Consider the following 22,811-nt stretch of genomic DNA (forward strand, 5'->3'; position numbering starts at 1 on the left):
GATCAGCAAAGAACATCATCGGTTTTTAGAGTTCAAGAAAATGTATATTTTGTGGATTTATGGAGTGCTCCCAATCTGTCAAACTCCGCTCTTTGTAGCCAGAAAATCTGGGTTTTTCGTATGATTAGCTTTAGAATATTTTCTGGTTTCTTCTTGACCTTACTGAGTGACTGACAGTTGGACATACAGACTCAGACATGCCACTGCGTGGTTATGAAATACAGCCAAGCCTCAGGTGAATGTAACAGATCTGACATAAACCAGACACACACGCACAGATGGTTAACCCAACAGTGGAAAGCAGCACCTCTACCTCCTCAACGCATGATGCTATGATAGTTTTTTCCTACAAATGTGTGTGTGCATGCGTGTGTGTGTGTGTGTAGACAGAGTGGAAACAGCAGGTTGCCTTTATTCATGACCATACAGTCACCCTCCTCTCTCATGCATCTACTCATACCTTACACACACACACACACACATACAGGTGGCTGTAATTAGTGTGTAGAGCCCATTCATGGCACAAGATCAAACTGTGGGCCGCTCAGTTTCAGGAACTACAGAGCCCTGTTCAGAGTTAGACATACTCACTTAACCACATTCATTGATGCACGCACCTTTGCTCTGTAGTCCTCATGCTGTGTTTCTAATGTGATGCTGGCATACGAGAGGCTTCCCCTTAAAATGTTTTTGTTTAGTCTGCTCATTCAAAAGAGTTCTGTTTGACTTAACAGCAGAAACTTACACACTGTGTAAGTATTTACTTCAGCGAGGAGAGAATACAGAGAGAGAAGGTGGAGAGCAGGGGATTATGGGTTAGATAAGCCTGAAATGTTCAACATCTCCAATCAGCCATAAGACTACACACATTTGGTTTTTGCTGCAACGGTAGGCAGAATCTACACAGCTGGGAACAAGGTTATGAAAGCAGGAATAATGCTGCTGGAGATAATCACACAGCTCTGAGCGGTCAGCTTTTTCATTCTGGTGATCAGGGAGCTTTCTCTGTGAGTTTATTTGACGTTTTTTTGGCATTCCGTCTCTCGGTTGGGTTTATTTAGTCTTCTGAAAGCCTTGATGGTAAAAACACTTAGTGGTAAAACTCCTTTATTTCATTGTGTTCCTTTAGTTCATCAATGATATACTTGGTAATAGTCCATAGATGTTCCGCCTTCATATGAGCAGAATATGTGCAGAACTGTGCAACTGGCCAGTCAGTTAACTTTACAAGGCTTTGATTTATTGTAAACATTGTTTTTTACGTTTTCTAAGACCTTATTTATGCAGCCAGCCTCTCCGAACAGCCTATCTCGGTCAATCAGGCCGGCTGACTCTGTTATTTGGTGCAAACGACTGCTGAAAACTCATTTCTATAGGTTAACCTCTCCTTCCCCTTCATTTTTGGCCATAGTTTGCAACCATTTGCATGTATGTGTGTAATTTGGAATGAATGCCTGCCGGTATGACTGATTACGTGTCTGTATGTTTGAGCAAGTTCACTTATCTTCAGTGTGTGGCTTTTATTTGAACTGTAAAGCACTTTGGAACTCTGTGTTTTGAAACATGCTATGCAAATAAAGTTATTATTGTTCTTACTTTATCTCCAATTTCCGAGGCCCACTACAGTATTTAAAAAAAGACTTCCCCCAGTTTCATTTGAAACTGGATCTAATATATAATAAAAAAAGGTTTTTTGTCTGACGTATTTTGCTTAATAGCTAACTAAAATATGCCTTTGGTGCCTCTATTTCAACCCCACAGACAGTTCTGTGTTTAAAGCTGGCTTAGCTGTATCTGTTGGTGCAGCATAGCTGAATAGTGAGGTAAATGTTGCTAATTTTTGTTCCACTAAAACTTATGAGCTGATATGGATAAATGAGGAAAATGTTTTTGGAGCTTACTGAGTTTGGAAAAACTGAAAAGTAGCTGCTGCTGGTTTCCAAAATGATCTGCCATATGCACCTCTTTTCAAATTCATCCAGCGTTAAAAGGTTACATTGCATTCGGGACTCTAGTCAATCAGAGTCCTTACCTTGCTTTAAAATACAAAATCAGAATTAAAGATTTCCTGGATGTCACCCCACCTTTATCCTCACACACATGCACCCTGAGCCGTCTCAGATTTTCCCTTATTTTAAAACACATGCTGCTAAGGAATGCTAGGTAATCAACCCCATATTTAGATCGCCTCGTGAATTAGTTGAGTGCGTGTTTCTGTTGGATTTGTTCACACCAAATAGGTCAGAAAGCTGGAATCAATTTCCCTCCCGAACACTGATGTGTGTTCATCATATTTCAGAGTCCAGGATGGCACATCGTGTAGTCACATTTGTAAACAGCATCGTAAAGTTGCTCTCGTAAAAAAACAAACAAAAAAAGAAACTGGTGTACGGGGGCCAGTGGAAAGGGTTGGACAAGTGAATGGGGTTAGCTGGAAGAGAAACTCCATCAGGTGTTGGTGTGCGCATGTCTGCATGTGTCTGCATTTGAGGGGTAATGAGATCAAATGTTCCTGAAACATTTCAGAGCAAAAGATGTTTTTCTTATGAGCATACAAGGATCTTTTTTCAGCTCAAAAATTAGTTATGCGTGTGTGTGTGTGTGCGTGTGTGTGTATGTGTGCGTGAATTAGTACTTTAATGCATGATGGAAAATGTCTTCACACGTCACCAGTGTGATCACTGGCCACTAAGTAGTCTGAGCTTGCAAATGTACAAGCAGTTAATATGTCATTTAAGCCAGTGTTGCTCCTCACACGGAGCAGAAGTTAACTGCAGTGTATGAGTGTCTGCCCTGTGGATACAGCTAATAAATCTCTCTCTCCATACTGTTGCCTTTTTCTCTCCAACTCTCTTTTCATCTTTCGCTCCTGCTGCCTCCTGACCTATTCAAAAAGTCAGTCGTATCCCGTCTTGTTTGCTCTCTCTCTCTGTGTCGCAGTCCCTTTCACTGTCTCTCACTCCCATGCTGTTAATAGAGGACAAAGCAGCACAAGTTGTAATCATTTCCATAAGGCTACACAGCATCTGCACAGCCAGTAGTGGAAATCTGCGTCTGTGTGTGTGCACTTTGGAATGAACTACACATGTGCACACGTGTACACTTACTGTTTTCTCTGGAGAACATGACAGCTTTATGCATACATAAAGTGACTGCTTTTACCTATACACCATGTATCAGGGGGCAAATCTTAATTGTGCAAACGTGTTGTGTAAAATGGGTTTTGGGCAAGCGAGCTAAAGGAGAGAAAGAAGACAGAACAGAAAGGTTGATGGAAAGGTAACAGAAGTTTAGTTAAAACTTGCTGGATAAGATCTGATCATTATTTTATTATCGCTTCATCTTTAAACTTTTAAACTGGAAAAATCTGATTTGGAGAAAACAAATGTCATCAGATTATCTGCGATTACACTGAATCCAGTTTATTGTTTTGTCTATTTTCTTCACATTTGACAAGTGGGCTCGATCAGATGTGTGTGCTGATTGACTCTCAGTCAACTCTAAACATTATTATACTTAAACACCAAGTAAATAACTGACCGGGGGAATACTAGACTGAAAAACATTAGTCATTCGGTGCAGGCAGTTACTGGCATTTTGTTACGTTTGCAGATATGGGTCGTGGAGTTCAAAGAGTCAAGTTTGCACAGTTTTCAATGAGCCACACAAAAGTGAAAGAGGACTATAAGAAGAAATGTTTTGTCAAAATATCAACCCTGCTCTTAGGTGCTGTGTGTTATAGACCTAAACTCGGGCTTTTCACTCATTATTTTATTTTTATTGACACTTTCATATTTATAGCCATGTGTTTGATGAGGCTTTTGTTTGTTCCCACACACTTAGAGGATTACATGAGCTGCTATTTACATATTAAACACAAGCCATACTGCAGAATCTGTCCACAGTCCTATATTTATCTAGAGCTACACTGTGTATATCTAACCATTTATTATAATCACTTTGGTGTAGAGTTGCAACAGACTATGCATAAATATTCTGAAAAACAATGTTGCTGGAGAGAAAAGTATGTTTGGAACGTAGGCTCGAGATGCTATGGTGTAATACTTTGTGAAAAAGAAACAGACGGATGTAAAAAGAGAAGTTTTGGATGTTTCTCTCTTTGCCATTTAAGTTTCAAAAATGTGTGTAACCTTTGGTGTTATTCCATCTCCCACAATAGTAGGCTTATAACAAAAGACAGAAACCCACAACATGTGGTTTCATTGTTTCCAGAGTCTCATTGAACTGATTGAATTATAATGATAGTGTGTTTAGGTAGAGGGTCAGAGCACTGACAGGCCAAACAGCTGCCGAAGGACAAATGTTGTTTATTCTGCTGGCTCTTATAAAAGATGGGTTTGGAGGAAGATGTATGCTAACACAACTGTACTGAAAAAATGGGATTTAACATTGTCAAACATTCAGTTCTTTTTTTAGACTGCAATTTCACCCTCTTACCCAGGTTTCTTTTTTAAATATTATTGTAATACTGTCCACTTTAAATGCCATCAGCCCATCTTGTGGCCATTATTAGATTAAATCAGTCACATAAATAATAAATAGGTGCCCTGCTCGGCCTAGTTGAAGGTCAGAATGTGCACAGGTGCCATTCTTTTTCACCACTGATAAACTAAAAGCAACCCAGTGGTCATGTGCATGTAAAGGCTGTAGTTGAATATTTTTAGCATATTATATTATTGCTTATTATTGGTAGATGAGATGAATTGCAATGCAAAATGTAGTATTTGGGCTTAATGAGTCTTTAAAACTAAAATATTTTGAACTTCTCATCCAGATTTCTAGGCACTGCGGTCTTGACTGCAGGTTCATAATAATGAACACCAAGTAGAAGCGAAAGTAATCAGTCATTGAGAACAACAAATTCCTTCCATCTATTTTCTTCTGCTTATTCAATTCAGCGTTCCTGGGGAGCTGGAGCCTTTTCCAGGGTACACCCTGAACTGGTCGCCAGTCTACTGCCAAACAACAAAGCATGCTCAAAAAAAAGGAAATCAAAGGAAACTATAACAGAGCTTTCAGTAAAGCTGTGCTATTATTAACTCAGGGGATTGGGGAATGGTCTTTTTGTACAGCCATCACATACAGAATAGAGACAGGTTTTCTTAATAAAATGAATAAAGTCTGACTGAAAACAGAAAGTTTTAGCTTGTCAAACTACATCTGTTGAAAAGAATAATATCTATATCTTATTCAATAATATGTTCAAAACTTTAAAATATGATTGAAAGCTACAAATATTAAATATTATTTCAAGGTAAACAGTTAATAATTACTGCTGATTTAGCTTCTTCTTTAAAGTGAAAATGTAATCTGTGTAATGTTTTAAGGTTATTTTGTGGTCTCTCTGATCATTTGCACAGCATGCACTGTGGTTTAGATCCAGCTTTGGTCAAAACTGCAACCCTCTACAACAGCGGCGACCCCAACCTTTTTTGTGCCACGGACCGGTTGATGCCCGACAATATTTTCACGGACCGGCCTTTAAGGTGTCGCGGATAAATACAACAAAATAAAACTAGTACCGGTACAGAAAAAAAGAAGATTTATTCATAACACACGTGAAAAGACCCAGGAAAACCGAGTTAACGATAAAAGTAATAACAAAATAACGCTGAAAACCGATGAAAACCCTGAAAACCAGACATTTCAGACCTGGGCCTCAACTCTCGCGGCCCAGTACCAAACGACTCACGTACCGGTCCGAGGACCGCTGCTCTACAATATTTAAAGGGAGCTTAAGTGAAACTAAGTCCTCCTTGGATGAAGGTTTAACTGAACAATGGTTCTCCTTTCAGTGTTGTGTAAAATGCCTTTGCTTGTGGTAGCTCCTGTCTGAAATAAGAAGTCAAACAAGTTAGTGAAGAAAGCTGTGGCTGCATGAAGCCTGAAACTATGACGATGGTCAATTTTAGAGGACTAACAGTGGTTTACAGGGTTTGTCAGACACACAAACTCACATCAGGACTGCTGGTTTTGGCCCTGAAGCTGCAACAACCAGCGGTCAGCAGAGGCTGACCTAGAAACATCCTTTTCTCTGTCGCCTCTGTCAGTGCGCCCCAGGGTGGCTGTGGCTACAATGTAGCTGCCATCACCAGTGTGTGAATGGGTGGATGACTGGATATGTAAAGCGCTTTGGGGTCCTTAGGGACTAGTAAAGCGCTATATAAATACAGGCCATTTACCATTTACCATTTTCTCTCCCTCAGACATGCACACACATCAGCTTAATCGCACGCACGGAGGTTCTGTCCACATATCCAATGTCTCTCTATTAAAACGTGGAAGGACATGACCCTTTAGGAAAACACTGCCCCCTGGACACACTCGTAGATACATACACACACTGGACTGTGGGAGTCATATTTCTGAGCGTGCTCATGTACAATTGCTGCCTTTTCTCTAAAGACATGAAAGCAAATACAAGAAGAGGTTATACAAATACACACACTCTCAGAGGGGTATGCGGCCGGTTAAAGTGTGAAATGTAGCACGCTGTTGAACCATTTCCCCCCTGTAGATGTAGATTTAGACAAAGATGAATAAAAAGAAACAAAGAAGCAAAGAGGCGGAAAATGAAAAAGAGATGCAAAGCACAAGAAAGAGGAAGGAGTGAATGTTCAGTTCAGAGCCAGGCAGGAATATTTAAAGGAGCGCGACCATAAATTTTATACTCATTGTGGATTTGCACATCAGAAGCTACAAGCGCACATGTTTTTACAATTATGGCACTTCACAACAGGTAGCAAACTGCATACTTTCAGTGGAAAATATGGATTTGTATCCACTGCCTGTACAGACACAGAAATAAAGTCCTTGCACATCTTCTTCAAGGACTATAAATCTTCACAATGATACAGCAGAGACAAGCACAAAGATATTATGTACATGATGTTATAATTTGACACTGACCAGAAACATGTGGCCCAAAAACAGATGGAAAATACAAAAGGTAGGGCCAAAGTCAAACCTTTTCTTGTTTCTTGTTTTATTGTGCAGTGTTGGTTTAATTGTGGTTTTTAACCATAGTTTTTTGTACTTTCCAGACTCTTTTTAACCTGTTTTTCTACCATATACCTCACTAGTAGTGGAAACATTATGCTAAAGGGACACTTGGTGCATTCAAAGGTGATACCAAGGAATCACGAACAAGCATCTGTATGCAATGAGTAGGAAGTTAGTTTGGCCAATGTCCAACATTTTGTTATTCACCACTAGACCCTCATCATCCTCATCTTTGCTGTTTCTGAATATTTCATTGTTGGCAGTCCTTACACACTGGTCTTCATGTGTGTGTGTGTGTGTGTGTGTATTAGCTGTTGTCAGCACCAGGCAACGTATCTGGCCGAACATTAGAAGGTGGAACAAGATCAGAAGAAAGCATTTTGTTTATTAAAAGCAGCTGAAGCAGGGAGGGTATATTTTCGACTATGTGTGTGTTCAACTTGAAACAAACAGCAAAACGTTAAGTCTGCCCCCACAGCCCTGCACTCATGTAACCGAGCTGAAGAAAGGTATCAAACTGGCTCCGCTGGCAGAAACCGTTTGAAAGCCTGGTTGTTGAACGTGCTGACAGATTGCAGATTTCACACTGAAATATGTATTTTTACTCACTAAAGGGCAAGAAGACTGCAAATCTCATTCAGTCACATTCAAAACATGAACAATATTTAGTGCAGTTGAGTCTTGGTTTGTTCTTTTGTCTCAGAGTCTCGAAGCCGTCTACAAGCATCTTGTATTTATAGAAGTATTTCTAGTAGCTTTGTTTAAGTAGTAGAACCTGGTACCAGGTCCTTTTTAGTAGTCTCTAAAAAGGACCTGGTACCAGTAGTTCCAAGTGAGTTGAATTGAAAATGTGACGTGAACAAACTGCATGCCACTGATTGGCCAGAGAGTGACTGCATGAGTCATGAGAGTTCTTCGAAAGAATTAAATCGGCCATTTTTGAAACCCAGCAATGACAACGCTGTGATCCAATGACAAAATACAGACGTTTACTATGGGTTTAGCAGCAGGTATACCATCGCCTCAATGTCCTCCATTGCTGTGTTGTGGTTGTGTCACATACAAATGGCATCTTGGGACTCATCTGCAATGGAAAATGACCAGTCGAGTCAAGTTGAGCTGAGGTGCTAGTAGAAAAGAGAAATTGGAGACATTTAGACCTGAAGAACAAGTTCATCTTAAATGTCATCACAGTTTTGAATTACAGGTAATAAATATTTCCAAGGTTTTAATGACTAAGTCACCGACAAGCCACAATCTTTTAATCATGCAACATAATCATTCATTTTTTGTAGTTTTTAAAGAAATATATGGTCACTTAAGTACTTTGGATATTCTGTTTGGCTGTGCCGTATGGACAGTTGAAGGTTTTTAAAGCCTTCATCTGTGAGTGGGTCTGCAGGAGATGGCGATGGGAGGGTTTGCTTTCTGGTAAGAGTGCTAAACCACGTTCCCCCTTTAGATTAGACCCCCTTGCCGCTCAGCTTCAAACACCCTGCCTTTTCTCAGAACTAGCCGTGCGTGTGGCAGGAGGGAGAGATGAAGGGGGAGTCCGAAAGAGGGAAGGAGGAGTGAGGTTTGACAGGAATACCGGCACCTCAAGTTACCATTTAGCTAAATAATGCTAGAACACACACATCTACACATGCACTGACACGCCCACGGAGAAATTCATATCACACACGCACACACACCCATAGAGACAGGAGCCCCACCACGTGGACTCCCAGTATACTATTAATACCAACCCAGAAGATGCAGGTCATGTCTTGTATTTGCATTTCATGTGTTTTTTGTTCCATCATACAAAAAGTGATGCTTTAAAGACATTTGGCGCTGCATTAAACACTCTAAGCTTTCAGGTGGTCTTCTAAAATCCCCAAAAATGGTATAGACCAGCATGCACAATAAACATCACACACAGATACACACACGTTCTGCAGGTGGTCCAAGGCTGTTTGGTTCCCTTTTCTATTCCTTTCATAACCAGCATCAGGTGTTGGTTGAAGTTTCAGGTTCAAGCCAAGCAAACCACGTACAACCCCCACATGTATTCTGACAGACCTGATATTGGACTGTATCAGACCTCCCAGCCCCCTGCCATCCCCTGTAAAGGCCCCTTTTGGATGCAATGACTCTATCTTGAAGCTTTCCCTTGCATAAAGGTTCAGACAGATGTTTGTGTCTTTTTGATAATCATTGGAGGAAGACGTGGAGAGAGAGGGAACCTGATACAGCAGCATTAAAGCAGTGTGATACTGTAGTGTGTGATTGAACACATTGTATGAAGAGAAAAGCTTGTTCCATTTCATTTTTCACCAAGGGGAAATTTTCCCTTTGCTACAAAGTTGAAGGACCAAATTTAAGACCACGGTTTCTCAGAGACGTGAGTCAGGGTTTAAAAACTGCAGGGCCTTGGGTAAGCATGGTAGGGGAGTAGCATTAATGTCAAGGCTTTCATTGCTGGTAAATGCACTAACTTACTGAATCATATTGTTTATCATTTGGTTTCCTCATTTAACGAGTATATGGTGGTGATTCACGGCTGAGCGGTTTAAAATTACACGGTGGAGAGCAGAACACTGGCTGGAAAATACGTTTGTGAAAGCCAGACTTCACAGTATACTGTAAAATAATTGTTCTCTAAATATTGCTTTGACTGAAATTACTCTTGCTTGGCTCTCAAGAAGCTTTTACACATTTAACTTGAATTTACCTGCCCTTCATCATTTCTAGGATTGTTTTACGACTTTTATTGCTGCAGAGATCTCACTTAAAAACCTGCATATCTAGAGTGAAAACAATGATGCTTCTGTATTTCTCCTTCCAGCTGTTAGGAGATAAAACAGTCCTCTGATTGTAATTTGCAGGAATCGAGCAAATAATCTTGATTTAGTTATTATTAATCTGTGACTCTCTTTCATAGTGTGTTTTTTGTTCTGTCCCCCCTCACCCCAGTCAGTCATGGCAGATGGCTGCCTGCCTGAGACTGGTTTGAGGGCGTCTTCCTGTTAAAATTGAGTTTTTCCTTCCCACTGTTGCCAAATGCTTGCTCATAGGTGGTTCTCTGTTTTTTGGGGTTTTCTCTATATTATTGTAGGGCTTTTACCTTACAGTATGTAGCGCCTTGAGGTGACTATATAAGTACATTTTAATTCAATTGAACTGAATTGATTTTACATTGAAACACTGGTCCTTTAGTGCAGCTGTAGCATGTAAAAACAGCAGTCAGACACCGATAAAATAAAACCTCCACTTTTGCATTCAGAAAGATGTTTATTTTACTTAAGCTGTACAAGTGGGCTGTTTAAAATAGTAACTTTAAAAACAAGTAATTTCAGCTATTGTTGTTTTTTTGTTTTGTTTTTTAATTTAGGGTCAATCCTCAAATCCCACCTCTTGTCTTCCTGTCTCTCTTTTTCCCTCACCAGATGATTCCAGTTCAAGAAATGGAGCAGGACCAGCCCACAGTGATTCTGAACATGCCCCAGAGCTTGCCGGGAAACTGGGTAAGCACTCGTGACTTCTCGGTTCTCATCACTATCGAGATATAAACATTTGAAAATGAGAAACAAGCTTAGAAGTGAAACCTGAGACAGCATACAGTAGCCGATTGTACAATAAACACCTTGCACACTGTCAGGAGGGGAAATGATGAGGGTTTCTGCCCACACACAGACACACAAATACGCGCGGGCACACATCGGGGTGGCTGTTTGTGCAAGTAATTGGCTCTGACAGAGTGGAGAGCAGTCTATTTGTGTGAGGTGTGATTTGGGCGGACGCATTCCTTCCTTTCCCCCCTCCCAAGTGTTCCTGGACCCACTTGTCATGTAGCTTAACCCTTCTTTCTTTACTTGTTGTTATCACTTCATCAAACTCTCTCACCTTCACCTCTTTCTTTTTGCTCTGTCAGTTCAGACACACTTCTGCTGCACTTCTGTTTCTCTTCTCTTCTGTGGTCATTTAAGCAACCAAACATACGTTTATATATAAACATCAACATAAATTCTTGCTCTGTGTTTACAGGACCTTTTATGGCATATTATCTAAACTGAATGATAAATCATCTTAAGTGCATGCACTAACACAACAGTTACACCATATATGGTATTACGCTTGTAACCTTTTTTTTCCAGAGTTAAATGAAAAGTGAAGATAGTGGAAACACCGGAGAGTTATTTTCAGACATAAAAAGAATGGTATCAAAATAAATCAATTAAATATTACTGGATACACTGATACTAGGCTGTCATCTATCATACGTACTGACTTTTTACTGGGAGAAGAAACAACAGGCAAGAAAGTGTGTTAGTTCAATTAAAGAATCCGAGGAGAGTAGTGTTCAAACTAACTTTCAATAAGCTGTCAATCAGAATCCAAAAAGTTTTGTTAACACCTCATAAACTTATAAAAACCTTATAAAATTGAGCTCATAATCATTTTTGTTAAAAAACAGATTTCTAGTTTTTCAACAGGAATCAGTTGGAGGCAGCCAGTAGATCTAACTAAATTTAATCTTTATATAAGATAAAAATTGTGGTTTTTTTATTCTTTTGAACAAATTTGTCCTTACTTTTCTTTATTTAAGAATCTAGTTGGTATTATTAGTCTTATTAGTCCTGAAGTCCAATTCTTAACCTAAATCTTTACTTAAATCTTAACCCTAACTTATTTTAACCCTCCACAGAACCTCACCAGAACTACTCGCGTTGGGAATTATCTCGTCTATCTCAGTATAGCATCTAAAATCCGTGCTGGATTTCATACGGCTCTTTCTGTCCCTCGCACGCACGCTCTGTCCCACCGTGGCGCTCCTACTTTTGGTCTCTGGCACACCGCCTGATCAAAGGCAGTCAGTCGGAGGGTCAGCAGTATTTTTACACTGTGAAGTGTGGCGCTGAAGTGGCCCCCGAGACCCAGAACAAGCCTGCCCTTTTGCTCACTCTGGCTCTCACCTTCTCCCCTCTCTCGATCGTGGCTTTTTTTGTTCGCCCTTGCTTCTCTCGCCTCTGTGTTTTTTTCTTCGGCTTGTTCACGTGCCCTCTCTTTTACCTTTGCTTTTTATTGTTTTAACTCGGTCTCTTTATCGTTGTTTTTTCTAACTATCACTTCAAGTTTTATTTGTCTGTTCTTGGCAATCGATCAGTCTTCTGAAGCTGCTAACCTTAATATGAACTTCACTTTTTTGCCTTTCATCTGTTTTCCTCTTAACTTGTGTTTGATTTGGTTCATCTTAGACAGTATAAATCAGTTTATTTCCATTACACCTCGCCGTATTCTATTCATTTTCCAGTCTCATCTTTGTCCAGTCTAGTTCAACTAAACTTTGTTTTGGCTCTTTCCCAGACTGACCAGTTATTTTCAGTCTAAACACATGCACCGGTTGAATTTGTGTACCCATCAAAGCTGTACATTAAACTATGAATCATTGTCTCATCCAGGCTACTTTCTTTCCTCGCTCTTTGTTAGATATGTTGACTCTGTCTCGTCACAGCTCAGCTGTGGTCCGGTAGCTTTTCTCAGACTCAGGGTGCACAGAGGTGAGACTTAAAAGCCTTTCCGGTATGTTTGTTTTGTTATCCTGCCCAGCTTCAGGCCTGTCGGCAGAGAGCTGTGTTTCCACTGAGTAATGCAGCTGTACTGAAATCTCCTAATTTGAGCGCACAAACCCGTCACATAACTCTTCTCCCTGTTTGTTTATCCAGAGCTAGAATAATAACTGTGTCTAAAGAAAGAGATGAAACTGCACTAGTTTCAGGGTGATTTACCTTCCCGGTTGATGGCTATCTGCTGTGGCTAAAATATGAGGGCTGTAAAATCAAGCGCTCCTGTGAGTGATTTCCTCTCCTGTCTACTGCTTAGGTTTTTCTTTACCTCTTTGATCTGTTTTCACTGATTGTTATGCTTTTTAAATACGATGTGTATGTATGAATAGACTAGACTGAGGTATTGTTCAGCAATGAAATATTTGTGGTACTAAATGGAGTTAATTCTTGCATTCGGTAGAAGGATGTGGATGTTTGAATAGCTTTATGCATGGAATGAATGGCTGTTCGGTGTGATGCTAGGTCACTGTCTAGCTTTTTATGACTTGTGCAATAACAACCGAGTATTTAAAGTGATGCTTCGCTCTTGTATAGCTGCTTTCTGGTTTTTAGAAAGCAGTTCCCATGGACGCTTGATTTCAAGTCCAATGCATGGCCTTTTTATGAGCAGGAGAGGGGTACCAATGTGGATCAGTGGAAAATGTGTGTGTTTTCAGTGATGTAAGTCTTCTGTGTCAGGGAGAAGAGGAAGCGATTCAAGTTTTTTTCTTAAACAAAACAATTAGGGTTTATTACAGCAAATTACACTGTATATACCAAGAGGCACGTTGCCATATGTTGTTACAGCACAACATGGAATTCCTGGCACTGCCCGCAGAAATGACTTCAGTCTGCTTTACGCTCCTCGCACTGCAAAAACTGTACATCACTCACCAAGTCTCAGTCCTCGCTCAGTTAAATTTTGTTAACAGCAAAGCAGGTGATTTCATGGTGCATAATTTATGATTATGAACAAGCTCTGGCAGTTGGAGGGACATAAAATGAATCTGTAATCCCAAACATTTGTAATAATAAAAGGTTTTTAACAGCCCCGTGGAGGGATTAATTATCCAGAGATGGCATTTTGCAGTTATTCGTCAAAGAATGTGGGGGGGAATAATAAATAATAAACATGTAACTGTAACACAAACATGTAACACAAACTGTCAGGTAGCATAACTGAAATTGTTATGAGTTCAGGAATGTTTTACTGGTCGAAGCAACAAGATCTGTAAATTGACTCTGTAAACTATTTACGACTAACAATTTAATTTGCATCAGACCGTTTTTCCCACCTGCAGCTGACTAAGAGAGAGAAATGAAGTGTTTGTTTCTGTATGTTTTTGAGTGGTTTCAAATCAAGCTTTATTTTCTTTCTCTAATTAATGAGCATTTTTTTCCTTCTCTTTACTCTTGCAGTTCGTCCACGTTTCACTCAGCCAGCAAAGATGAGGAAACGCGTCATCGCGCGCCCAGTAGGCAGCTCTGTGCGGCTGAAGTGCACGGCAAGCGGTAATCCTCGCCCTGACATTGTCTGGTTGAAGGACAACAGGCCACTGGTAGACGAGGAAGATGGAGCAAGAGGGGAAGGGAAGAAGAAGAGATGGACTCTGAGTCTGAAGAATCTGACGCCGGAGCACAGCGGGAAGTACACCTGCCACGTCTCCAACAGAGCGGGAGAGATCAACGCCACCTACAAAGTGGAAGTCATACGTAAGTCACCAATGCTTGGTCTCGTATAGAGTATAGATTAGCTCAGGTTATCAGGTGATGCTGAACCACATTTTCAACTTTGGTAGCCATTAGCTGAAGCCTGACGTCAGGGAGTATTTTCAAAATGTACTATCATCCTTCTTAAAATAGCAGAGACCTTCCTCAAAGGTCAGAATACTATTACAGTATAAACAGGGCTAGTAAATAACTCATCACAAGTCCTTACTGCCAGTTAGTATGTAATGCTAAACAATGGTAACCTGAGGGCCACACTCAAGCTTTTTCTGGAAATTTCAAAGACTTCATCAGAAATAGAGATAATGCTATTAGGAGCAACAGACACCCCATCACCCTGAATGAATGTGAAACAGCACAACTAAAGGGGGGCTCAGAGTGACCGGAGCCAGCCCTAACTGGGAGTTTTATTTAAAAAGAAACCTTTAAACCTAGTTAGAAAGCTAGAAACAAGGTGTCTCCTTCTGGGAGGTGCTTCTACAGGTAAAGCGATTAAGGCTCCGCCTCCCATTCAGAAGCATGCTCGTGAAATGTTCAGTGTATGCGTTATATATGGCTATATGTGGTCATCTCATGCTGTGACACATCAAAAAGCAAATTTTGGGGGAATGTGGCGTGCAAGTATTTTAGCATTCCTGCTGTTATATTATAGACCAGTAGGAATGTCTCTCACTGAAACAATAATACACATTATGCTGTACACATCATCGTTTTACTGAAGGGCCGGCGTGACAAAATAGCAGGGTTTGAAATGGGTTTTGTTTCCAGTCTTACTCACGGTACAGTGATTATGCAGGATGTCTAAGAGCATGTGATCAAAATCACTATAATTAACTTTTCAGCCATTTAAATGATTTGTTGTCAAAGAGTCTGCTGCCAGGAAGCAACCGCTCATGCTCACATACAGGCTTTATTGAAAGAGAGAATGACATTAAGATGGTAGTCATTAGCAGATTTCGCTTACAATTATGCTGTAATTGATGACTGTTAACTTGTGCTGACAAACATTTATATTTTACAGGATAAAAAGTGCTCATAATTGAGAAGGTTCTGGCTTATCACTAAGAATAGAAGGTTATTTATAAGTCTTCTTTCAGCAGCTTTTATTGATCCCCCACTTAGGGCTGCCACGATTAGTCGACTAGTCACGATTACGTCGACCTATCAAAATCGTCGACGACTGATTTAAAAGTCGACGCCTCGTTTGAAGCTTTGTAAGATCACAAAAGATGCAGGAATGAGTAGTAGGGTTTAAGAGTGTAATAACGGACTGAAACAGAAGATGGCAGCACTGCATGTACAAGGATGCCAGCTGCCGTTTAACCCCGAAGGAGAAGAAGAAGCTGTCCCAGAATTCATAGCGCAGCCCAGCTCAGTTTCCAACAATGGCGGCAGCTGGTTAGTTTTAATATTACTCTTATTATTCTTTCTGGGTCACAAAATAAACGTTTAACATATTTTCAGGCGAGAATGTAGCTGTGTAAACCTCAAATATCTGCTCAGTTTATCAAGACACCACATATTTTCAAAAGCGCTCCGACGTTTTCGGAGACGTCTGTTACCCACTAGCTCGATAGCTAGCTCAGTAGAGCCGTGAGAACACCGGACTCCCGGCAAATCGTTTTCAAACCCACCGCCGTCTGTCGCTACTGGAGTTAGATAACTTAAAAATGTTATTGTTTGGCTTTTTTTCGTATTTTATTTGTTCCTGAGTAAATCGGTTTGTCTGAGATTAAAGTTAGTTTTTGCACAGCTGAATAAACTTCAAGCAGACAGCTGATTATCAGAAGTGTGAGATGCTGGAGAATTTACTCCAGTGTCCTGTTATATTTTAGATAGCAAGGAGTTTATTAAACTTCACCAAAACAATCTGCAAATTTCATTAAAATGTAATAAACTATCATCTTTTCTTTATTTTTAGTTAGCACAGACCTTAAACACTTACAGCTGTAAGCTAATGATAGTTATATAAGAGCAGATGAATGCTGGTGCAATAAGCTGTATGTTTTATGTCCAATGGATGATGATCTGATTAGTCGACTAATCGCAAAAATAATCGGTGACTAGTCGATTATCAAAATAATAGTTTGTGGCAGCCCTACCCCCACTAGTGTTGTCTGTAAACATCGGTCCAACAGGTTAGAAATGTTCAGCGGGCTTTTCAGGCTGCAGTGTGATCCGCTTTTTAAAAAGAGTCTTGTTACTGTTGAGGGTCGAATGTGTGTTATGGCGACTTGTGGGTGTTTTGTGCCGTATTAGGTTGTGTTGGAAGATCGATCGACTTAGTGTTGACCTGTTTGGTGGAGAGATGGTGTCGGTTTTGTGCGTGTGTCCACTCAACTGCGTGTAACCAAATGTTATAGCTCTGTTGAGAAGCTCAAACTAGCTCTCTACACTCTCACTCCACTTCACACATCTGTTCTATATTAAACCACAGCTGTAGTCTCACACACACAAGCGCACATAAAATAAAAAGAAAGTAAATCAAGCCACTGCTTGCTTGTGTCAGATGTGACGTTTTCTCTATCGGCTGAGATTCATCCAACTGTCCGTCATTCCCAGCTGTTAGAAAGAGAACTAGAAAAAAAGAGACACAGGGTCAGAAACCCAATAAAGCTTTTAAAAATCATGTATAACCTGTGAGTGGAGATGCAAGACGCTATAGCAGGAGCATAAATTGTGCTCGGAGGTGAATTTTCAGCTGTATGACAACCCCTCTGTATTTAAATGGAATTAACCTCAGCTTTCTCAGGGCTTGTTTCTGTTACATTAACATTTTTAAAGTCTATACCAGCACCATGAAAATTAAGCTAGCACTGCTGTTTACAAGGGGAAAATGTATTCTTTGAACTCTTTATCAGATACAAAGAAAAGGTTTCCATATCATCACCACCACCTAGAAATTAAGCTAAGTTTGAAAGCTGGTTTTCTTTCATTAATTAATCCTGTAATCCACCAACCAAAAAGCCTTTCTCACTCAGGCTTCTGTTGCTCTCAGATTAACAGATAACGGAAAGGAGATGATTAAGTATCTCTGCAAGGCCTCTTTTTATCAGCTGTGTGAATTGATAAAGAAGAAACAAGAGCTACAGATAAATGATCTGTTTGTATGTCTTTAGCAGACAGGGATGATGCAGGGGAAGGTGAATACAGCAAATAATCCTCTTTACCTAAATTATTACTCTCTCTGGTGTAATTTACTCAAAATAAATTGATTACAAGTGTATACCTCCTCGTTTAATTCTTAATAAAGCAGACAATTAGAAAATAAAATAATCAAACCATTTCATTTTTCACATTTTTGTAGTTTGAAGAATACAACATTAAAAATAGTTTCTGTTTATGTTTCTGCACGTTTGTCTATTTTGTCTCTTTCTTCAGAACGTACCAACTCTAAACCCATCCTGACAGGTACTCACCCTGTCAACACCACCGTGGATTATGGGGGAACCACGTCTTTTCAGTGTAAAGTCCGCAGTGACGTCAAGCCAGTTATCCAGTGGCTTAAAAGAGTCGAACCTGGTGATGAAAACAAATTTAACTCCACCATAGAGGTACAAAAAAACCTTTTCTGAAGCAAATTAGCAGCATTATTCATTAGACTGAATTCTTTTTTAACTTTGAGGTGTGTATTGATGTTTTTTCCAAGGTTGGAGACTATCACTTTGTGGTCCTGCCTCCAGGAGACGTTTGGTCACGCCCTGATGGATCATACCTCAACAAGCTTCTGATAACCAGAGCCAAGGAGGAAGATGCCGGCATGTATATCTGCATGGGAGCCAACACTATGGGCTACAGCTTCAGGAGTGCCTACCTCACTGTGCTTCCAGGTCAGAGGAAGAAACGTGCTGCCTGCAGAGACAGAATTATTAGATCTTATAGTTTACAAAGCCACAAGAACTTCACCTAAAAGTTCTTATGTGAGCAGAAATCTGTGGCTCTTATTCCAGATGTATGCTCTTTCTTTCTTCCAATAGAGGCACAGATAACTGTAACTGTGGATACCAAGAACCGATCCATACAAGTGTTAATTATTCATTTATACTCCTTACTGCTAACCATTCTTTATGTGGAGCAGACCATAAAGGGTAGGGGGCTGGAGCCTATCCCAGAAAGGAGCAGGGTACACCCTGGACAGATCTTCAGTCTGTCACAACCACTCACTCTTAAAACCAGTTTAGAATCACCAAATAACTTAAGCCCATGCATGTCTTAAGACTGTGGGAGGAAGCAGAAGTACCCGGAGAGAACACGCAAATTCAAAACTCAAACACAGAAAGACCCCAAACTGGATTAAAACCCAGGACCTTCCTGCTATGAGGCGACCGTACTAACCGCTGGAGCACCGTGGCGCCCGAGACCAAGACTAATAAGATTCAAATATAAATAAAACAGACGATTTATGCGATTTACCTCACTCATTGCATTTCAGCCCAGTGCGATTCGTTTCTGCTTTCTCTGCTCTTCGCATCAGTTCTTACCACACACTTGACCACAACTCGTTATCTTATCGTACATGCACTAAAAAGCTTCCCGGCAAATGTTAAGCCTCATTGTTTGAGCTTCACAGTGTTTTCAGCTCACTTGGCTACTGTTTACTGTTGCTGTACCAGAAGTGAAATACTTTCAGTCTGCCCTTTGCTATTGAGCCAATTGATGTTTGAATTGAATTGAATAAACTGGCCTCATAAATCAAAATTATTCAAGCTTTTGATTCAGCTTCAAACTGACATCCACATTTCAGATGAATCCCTAGCTACAATCTGCTTAGCTAACCTCCTTTCTTACAAACCTCTGTCTCTAATGCCACCTTTATTTAACAACATGCTAGCTTACAGCAAAAAAGTATTGTAAAGTTAGTCACCATGACTCATGTAGCATGTCTTATTTCCACTTGTCATTAATGCTCTTATTTTCTCTCCGCTGCAGATCGGAAGCCTCCCCCCAACTCAGTTCCTTTACCGTTATCTCCAAGTCTCCCCTGGCCTGTGATTATCGGAGTACCAGCATGCGTCGCCTTCATCTTAGGCGCTGCCCTTCTCTGGTTCTGCCAGTTAAAACGCACCTGCTCCTCTTCTTCATCGTCTTCTGCTCTCCCTTCTGCTCAGCGTCTGCCCGTGGCCAGTCGTGACCGAACCTGCCCAACGGTCTCTCCTCCGCCAGCCAGCGGGGATAAAGACTGTCTTTCGTACGAGGACTACGTTGCCCACCAGCAGCTCCTCCTGGCTCAGGGAGGCAGCGGATTGGCTCCCAAAATCTACCCAAAGATCTACACAGACATACATACACACACACATTCACATGTGGATGGGAAAGTGCATCAGCATCAGCACATTCATTACCAGTGTTAGCAGTGAGGTTAGTAGGAAGCTTTGGTGTTTCACGTTCGGCTCTTAAATCCAGCCATCAAAATCCACACTAACTGCTGGTGTACAGAGCAAAGGACAAGGAAAGCACATGCAAAGACTGTACAAAAGCCTGGAATTATACAACTCTGCTGCAGCCACATTTTGTGCATGAACAGACTTAAGAAAAGAACAATGAAGAATGTAAAGAAATATGGTTTTTATTTTTAATCAACCTGGCATTCAGTTCATTCTGTGAGGGGAAGAAAAACCCTAAATCTGTTTTATTCAAACTTTTTATGATGTCACTTTTTTTCCTTTTTTTGCTCAAAGGTCCTATTTGAAGACACAATTAAGTGAGCAGTTTAAAGGTAACTTAAAACAACATTATATGTCGTTATCATAACCACACAGCCTCCTCAGTCACATTACAAAAACTTTCTCTTTACTACAGGATTTCTAATATAGCTACTTGTGTATATAAATGATTATGTGGTATTCGGCAGGCTATTTCCTGTTAATCTATAAAGAGCAGTGTAGCTCGTGTGTAATGTAATAGCTTAATTTCAGAGCATATCTCAGGCGTCAGCCCAACTGAGCCATGAAAAACACAAATCAAGGCAAACTCGACTATATCCTCAACCCCAGCATGGATTAGGGCTGCTTTTGTTTTCTTCTTCCAGGCTGACAGCCGCTCTGCTGAATCACCAGCTGCTATCTGGATGCTTTGCAAGTCTTGTTCATTAGACTTTAGATTTGATTCAAGGCGGTGAAAGGTCAGAAAACCGATTGCAGTAATCATTCGATCTCTTCCTGATCTCTTCTGTCACTGAAAATCCCTTTACTGCTTTGCATCGTCACCTTTTTGCCTCATTTCATTTCATTTTTTTCTGATTTTGCAAAGGTTGCCATACTGTACCCGCATAGTGCATCTACACAGGTGCTTTTTGGGGGGTTGATAAAGCCTCCCCCAATCAACGTGAAAAGGAAATAGTCTGAGTTTGAGTTGTAACCTTTCTTCCACTTTTAAGTTTGAATGAGTCAGACCTTTTTCATTCCTGTTAAAACACGCTTTGTAGGCTTAGCTATGTTCTTATATTACTTATCTTTGAATTATCCTGGGCAGGGGCCTAATTGGGTAGATTAACTGAAAACACCTGGCAAAGGGTTCAACCGCCTTCACTAAAGCAGTCTCAGCAATCACACACACAAGTCAAAGGATGACATTTATCTGCATGTCTTTTTATACCTCAGTGCTCCTGGTAGGTGTAGGGATGTTCACCTGCACCCACCAGAAATAAAAACATTTACCCTGAACAGAACATCAAAGAAAAGCAGCTGCAGCAAACATTAACGCACAGCAAGTTTCAGCAGACTCTCTTTTGCTTTTTTCCTCAGGTATCCATCTCTGCGTCTGCTCGTGAATCTGACCACTTCATAAAACTGTGTAAACCGATACGCTAAGATAAGATTTAGGTTTCAGGTGTTTTACATTATGGTGCTCGCTGAGAGGCACGTTCAGCCATGTGTCGGGTTGAAACAGTGGGGGGACTCTGTCCAGAAGAGCGTAAACATAAAAAAAAGAAGGGTAGAAATTTCATGTGGAATATGAATCAGACTCTATGCTTGCCACGCCAGTCTGCATAAAAGCAACATTTCTCTCTGCAATCCTTCCTTAGGGCTCAACAAAATACAACAGCGAGAACTTTACAAGGAAATGATATATCGGAATCATCTGGTAACTTTAATGCTTGTTCTTCAATTTATTTTTGCACATAAATCTTTAATCTCAAGAATGACAATGTACAAATATATTTTTATAGAGATACTTTACTCCTGTGTATATTTTTATATTACTCACTGGTATGCCTGGCTGTGTCACCAAGAACTAGTTGCCTGCGGTGCTTTGAGTGAACGCATGTAGAACCAACTGCTGGTTAAGCCTCCGGTTGCTTGCTTTTTTCATTTTAAGTCACCTGCAGAAAAGAAGTTCAGTACATTTGATACTGTTATCTACAGAGTAATTGTACTTTTACATTATATACAACACCACACCCTGCATCATTCTTGCAGTAAGGTCACTCTCTTATTTACAGACTTAAAGACTTTTTGTACATTGCAAAAGGGAGTTCATTTAAATGCCTCTTTGACAGAAAACATCGTTTGAAAGATCTCACTTCCCTGCTCGTGAGAAATCTTCCATTTTTTCCTGTTACGCTCACCCTGAAATGTGTGAACTTTACTCTTTTTCTTCTTGTATTGGAACAGTTACCTTTCATTCTGTCACTGTTACTTGTTATATGCATCAAAGCTAATCAACTGCCAACAGACCGACTGTGTATATGTGCACTCACCACTAGTATGTACATGGAATGACATTAGTGTTGAAATAATAGACAATGTTAGTTGATTTAGTGGTTTGGACCATACAGAAGCTCTTGCAGCACATTGGCCCACGAAACGTTGTAAATGCTAAAGATAGAAAAAGAAAGTGTGCTTCTAATTTATTTTATTTTTGACATTTTTTTTATTATTATTTTTATTTTCGTATAATTGGGCATTATACTGCATGAATTGATTCTGTGTTCTAGTCATAATGTAAGCTATGTAGCAAATACCACTTTGATGTCCTTGTAAGATACTGTATTTATACATGCTGACAAAATATACAAAATTTTATTGATAATCTTTATATTGACAATGTTGTACAGTCTATTGTCATTTAGTTTTAAAATGATTTCCTCCTATTGTAATCGTGTTATTGGTGCCATTAAAAAAAAGTAAAATCTGGCTGATTTGCCTTTTTGTTCTTAAAGATTCACTTCTGCACTGAAAGGCATTCACTGGCTGTGCTGCTGCATCCATTTTCTGTCACACAGATGCAGGCGGGGATTCCAATTTAGTCCAGCACAATACCTTCCAGCACCATGGGACTGTCTTTAAGTGAATGTCCTTCTCTAAATAGTCAAAGCTCTTTGGCTGTGCGAGCTGCAGCCAGCGTTTCATCTGTCAGCGTGTCTGTCTGGAGGGATGACAGACAGACAAGTATTGCGTGCAGATGGAGGGTGTGAAGGCGCAGTGTCTCTCTGCTCTCTGACTCACCCGAAGAGGAAGATGATGACAGAAA

General features: G+C 40.3%; 1 protein-coding gene across 2 annotated transcripts in view; it reads left to right on the top strand.

Annotated features, from left to right (window-relative positions):
* fgfrl1a (fibroblast growth factor receptor like 1a) overlaps positions 1–22,474 on the top strand; it is a 66,789-nt gene extending 44,315 nt beyond the window's left edge. For both annotated transcript variants that reach the window (XM_082550409.1, XM_082550410.1), the window contains 5 exons: positions 10,455–10,532; positions 14,031–14,324; positions 17,721–17,893; positions 17,989–18,169; positions 19,269–22,474. In XM_082550409.1, the coding sequence (XP_082406535.1) occupies positions 10,455–10,532; positions 14,031–14,324; positions 17,721–17,893; positions 17,989–18,169; positions 19,269–19,690 (1,148 nt within the window). In that variant the 3' untranslated portion in view covers positions 19,691–22,474. The remainder of the gene's footprint in view (positions 1–10,454; positions 10,533–14,030; positions 14,325–17,720; positions 17,894–17,988; positions 18,170–19,268) is intronic.
* The last annotated feature ends 337 nt before the right edge of the window (positions 22,475–22,811 follow it).

Source organism: Aulonocara stuartgranti, assembly GCF_965226115.1.
Source record: "Aulonocara stuartgranti genome assembly, chromosome: 2".
Classification (NCBI taxonomy): Eukaryota; Metazoa; Chordata; class Actinopteri; order Cichliformes; family Cichlidae; genus Aulonocara; species Aulonocara stuartgranti.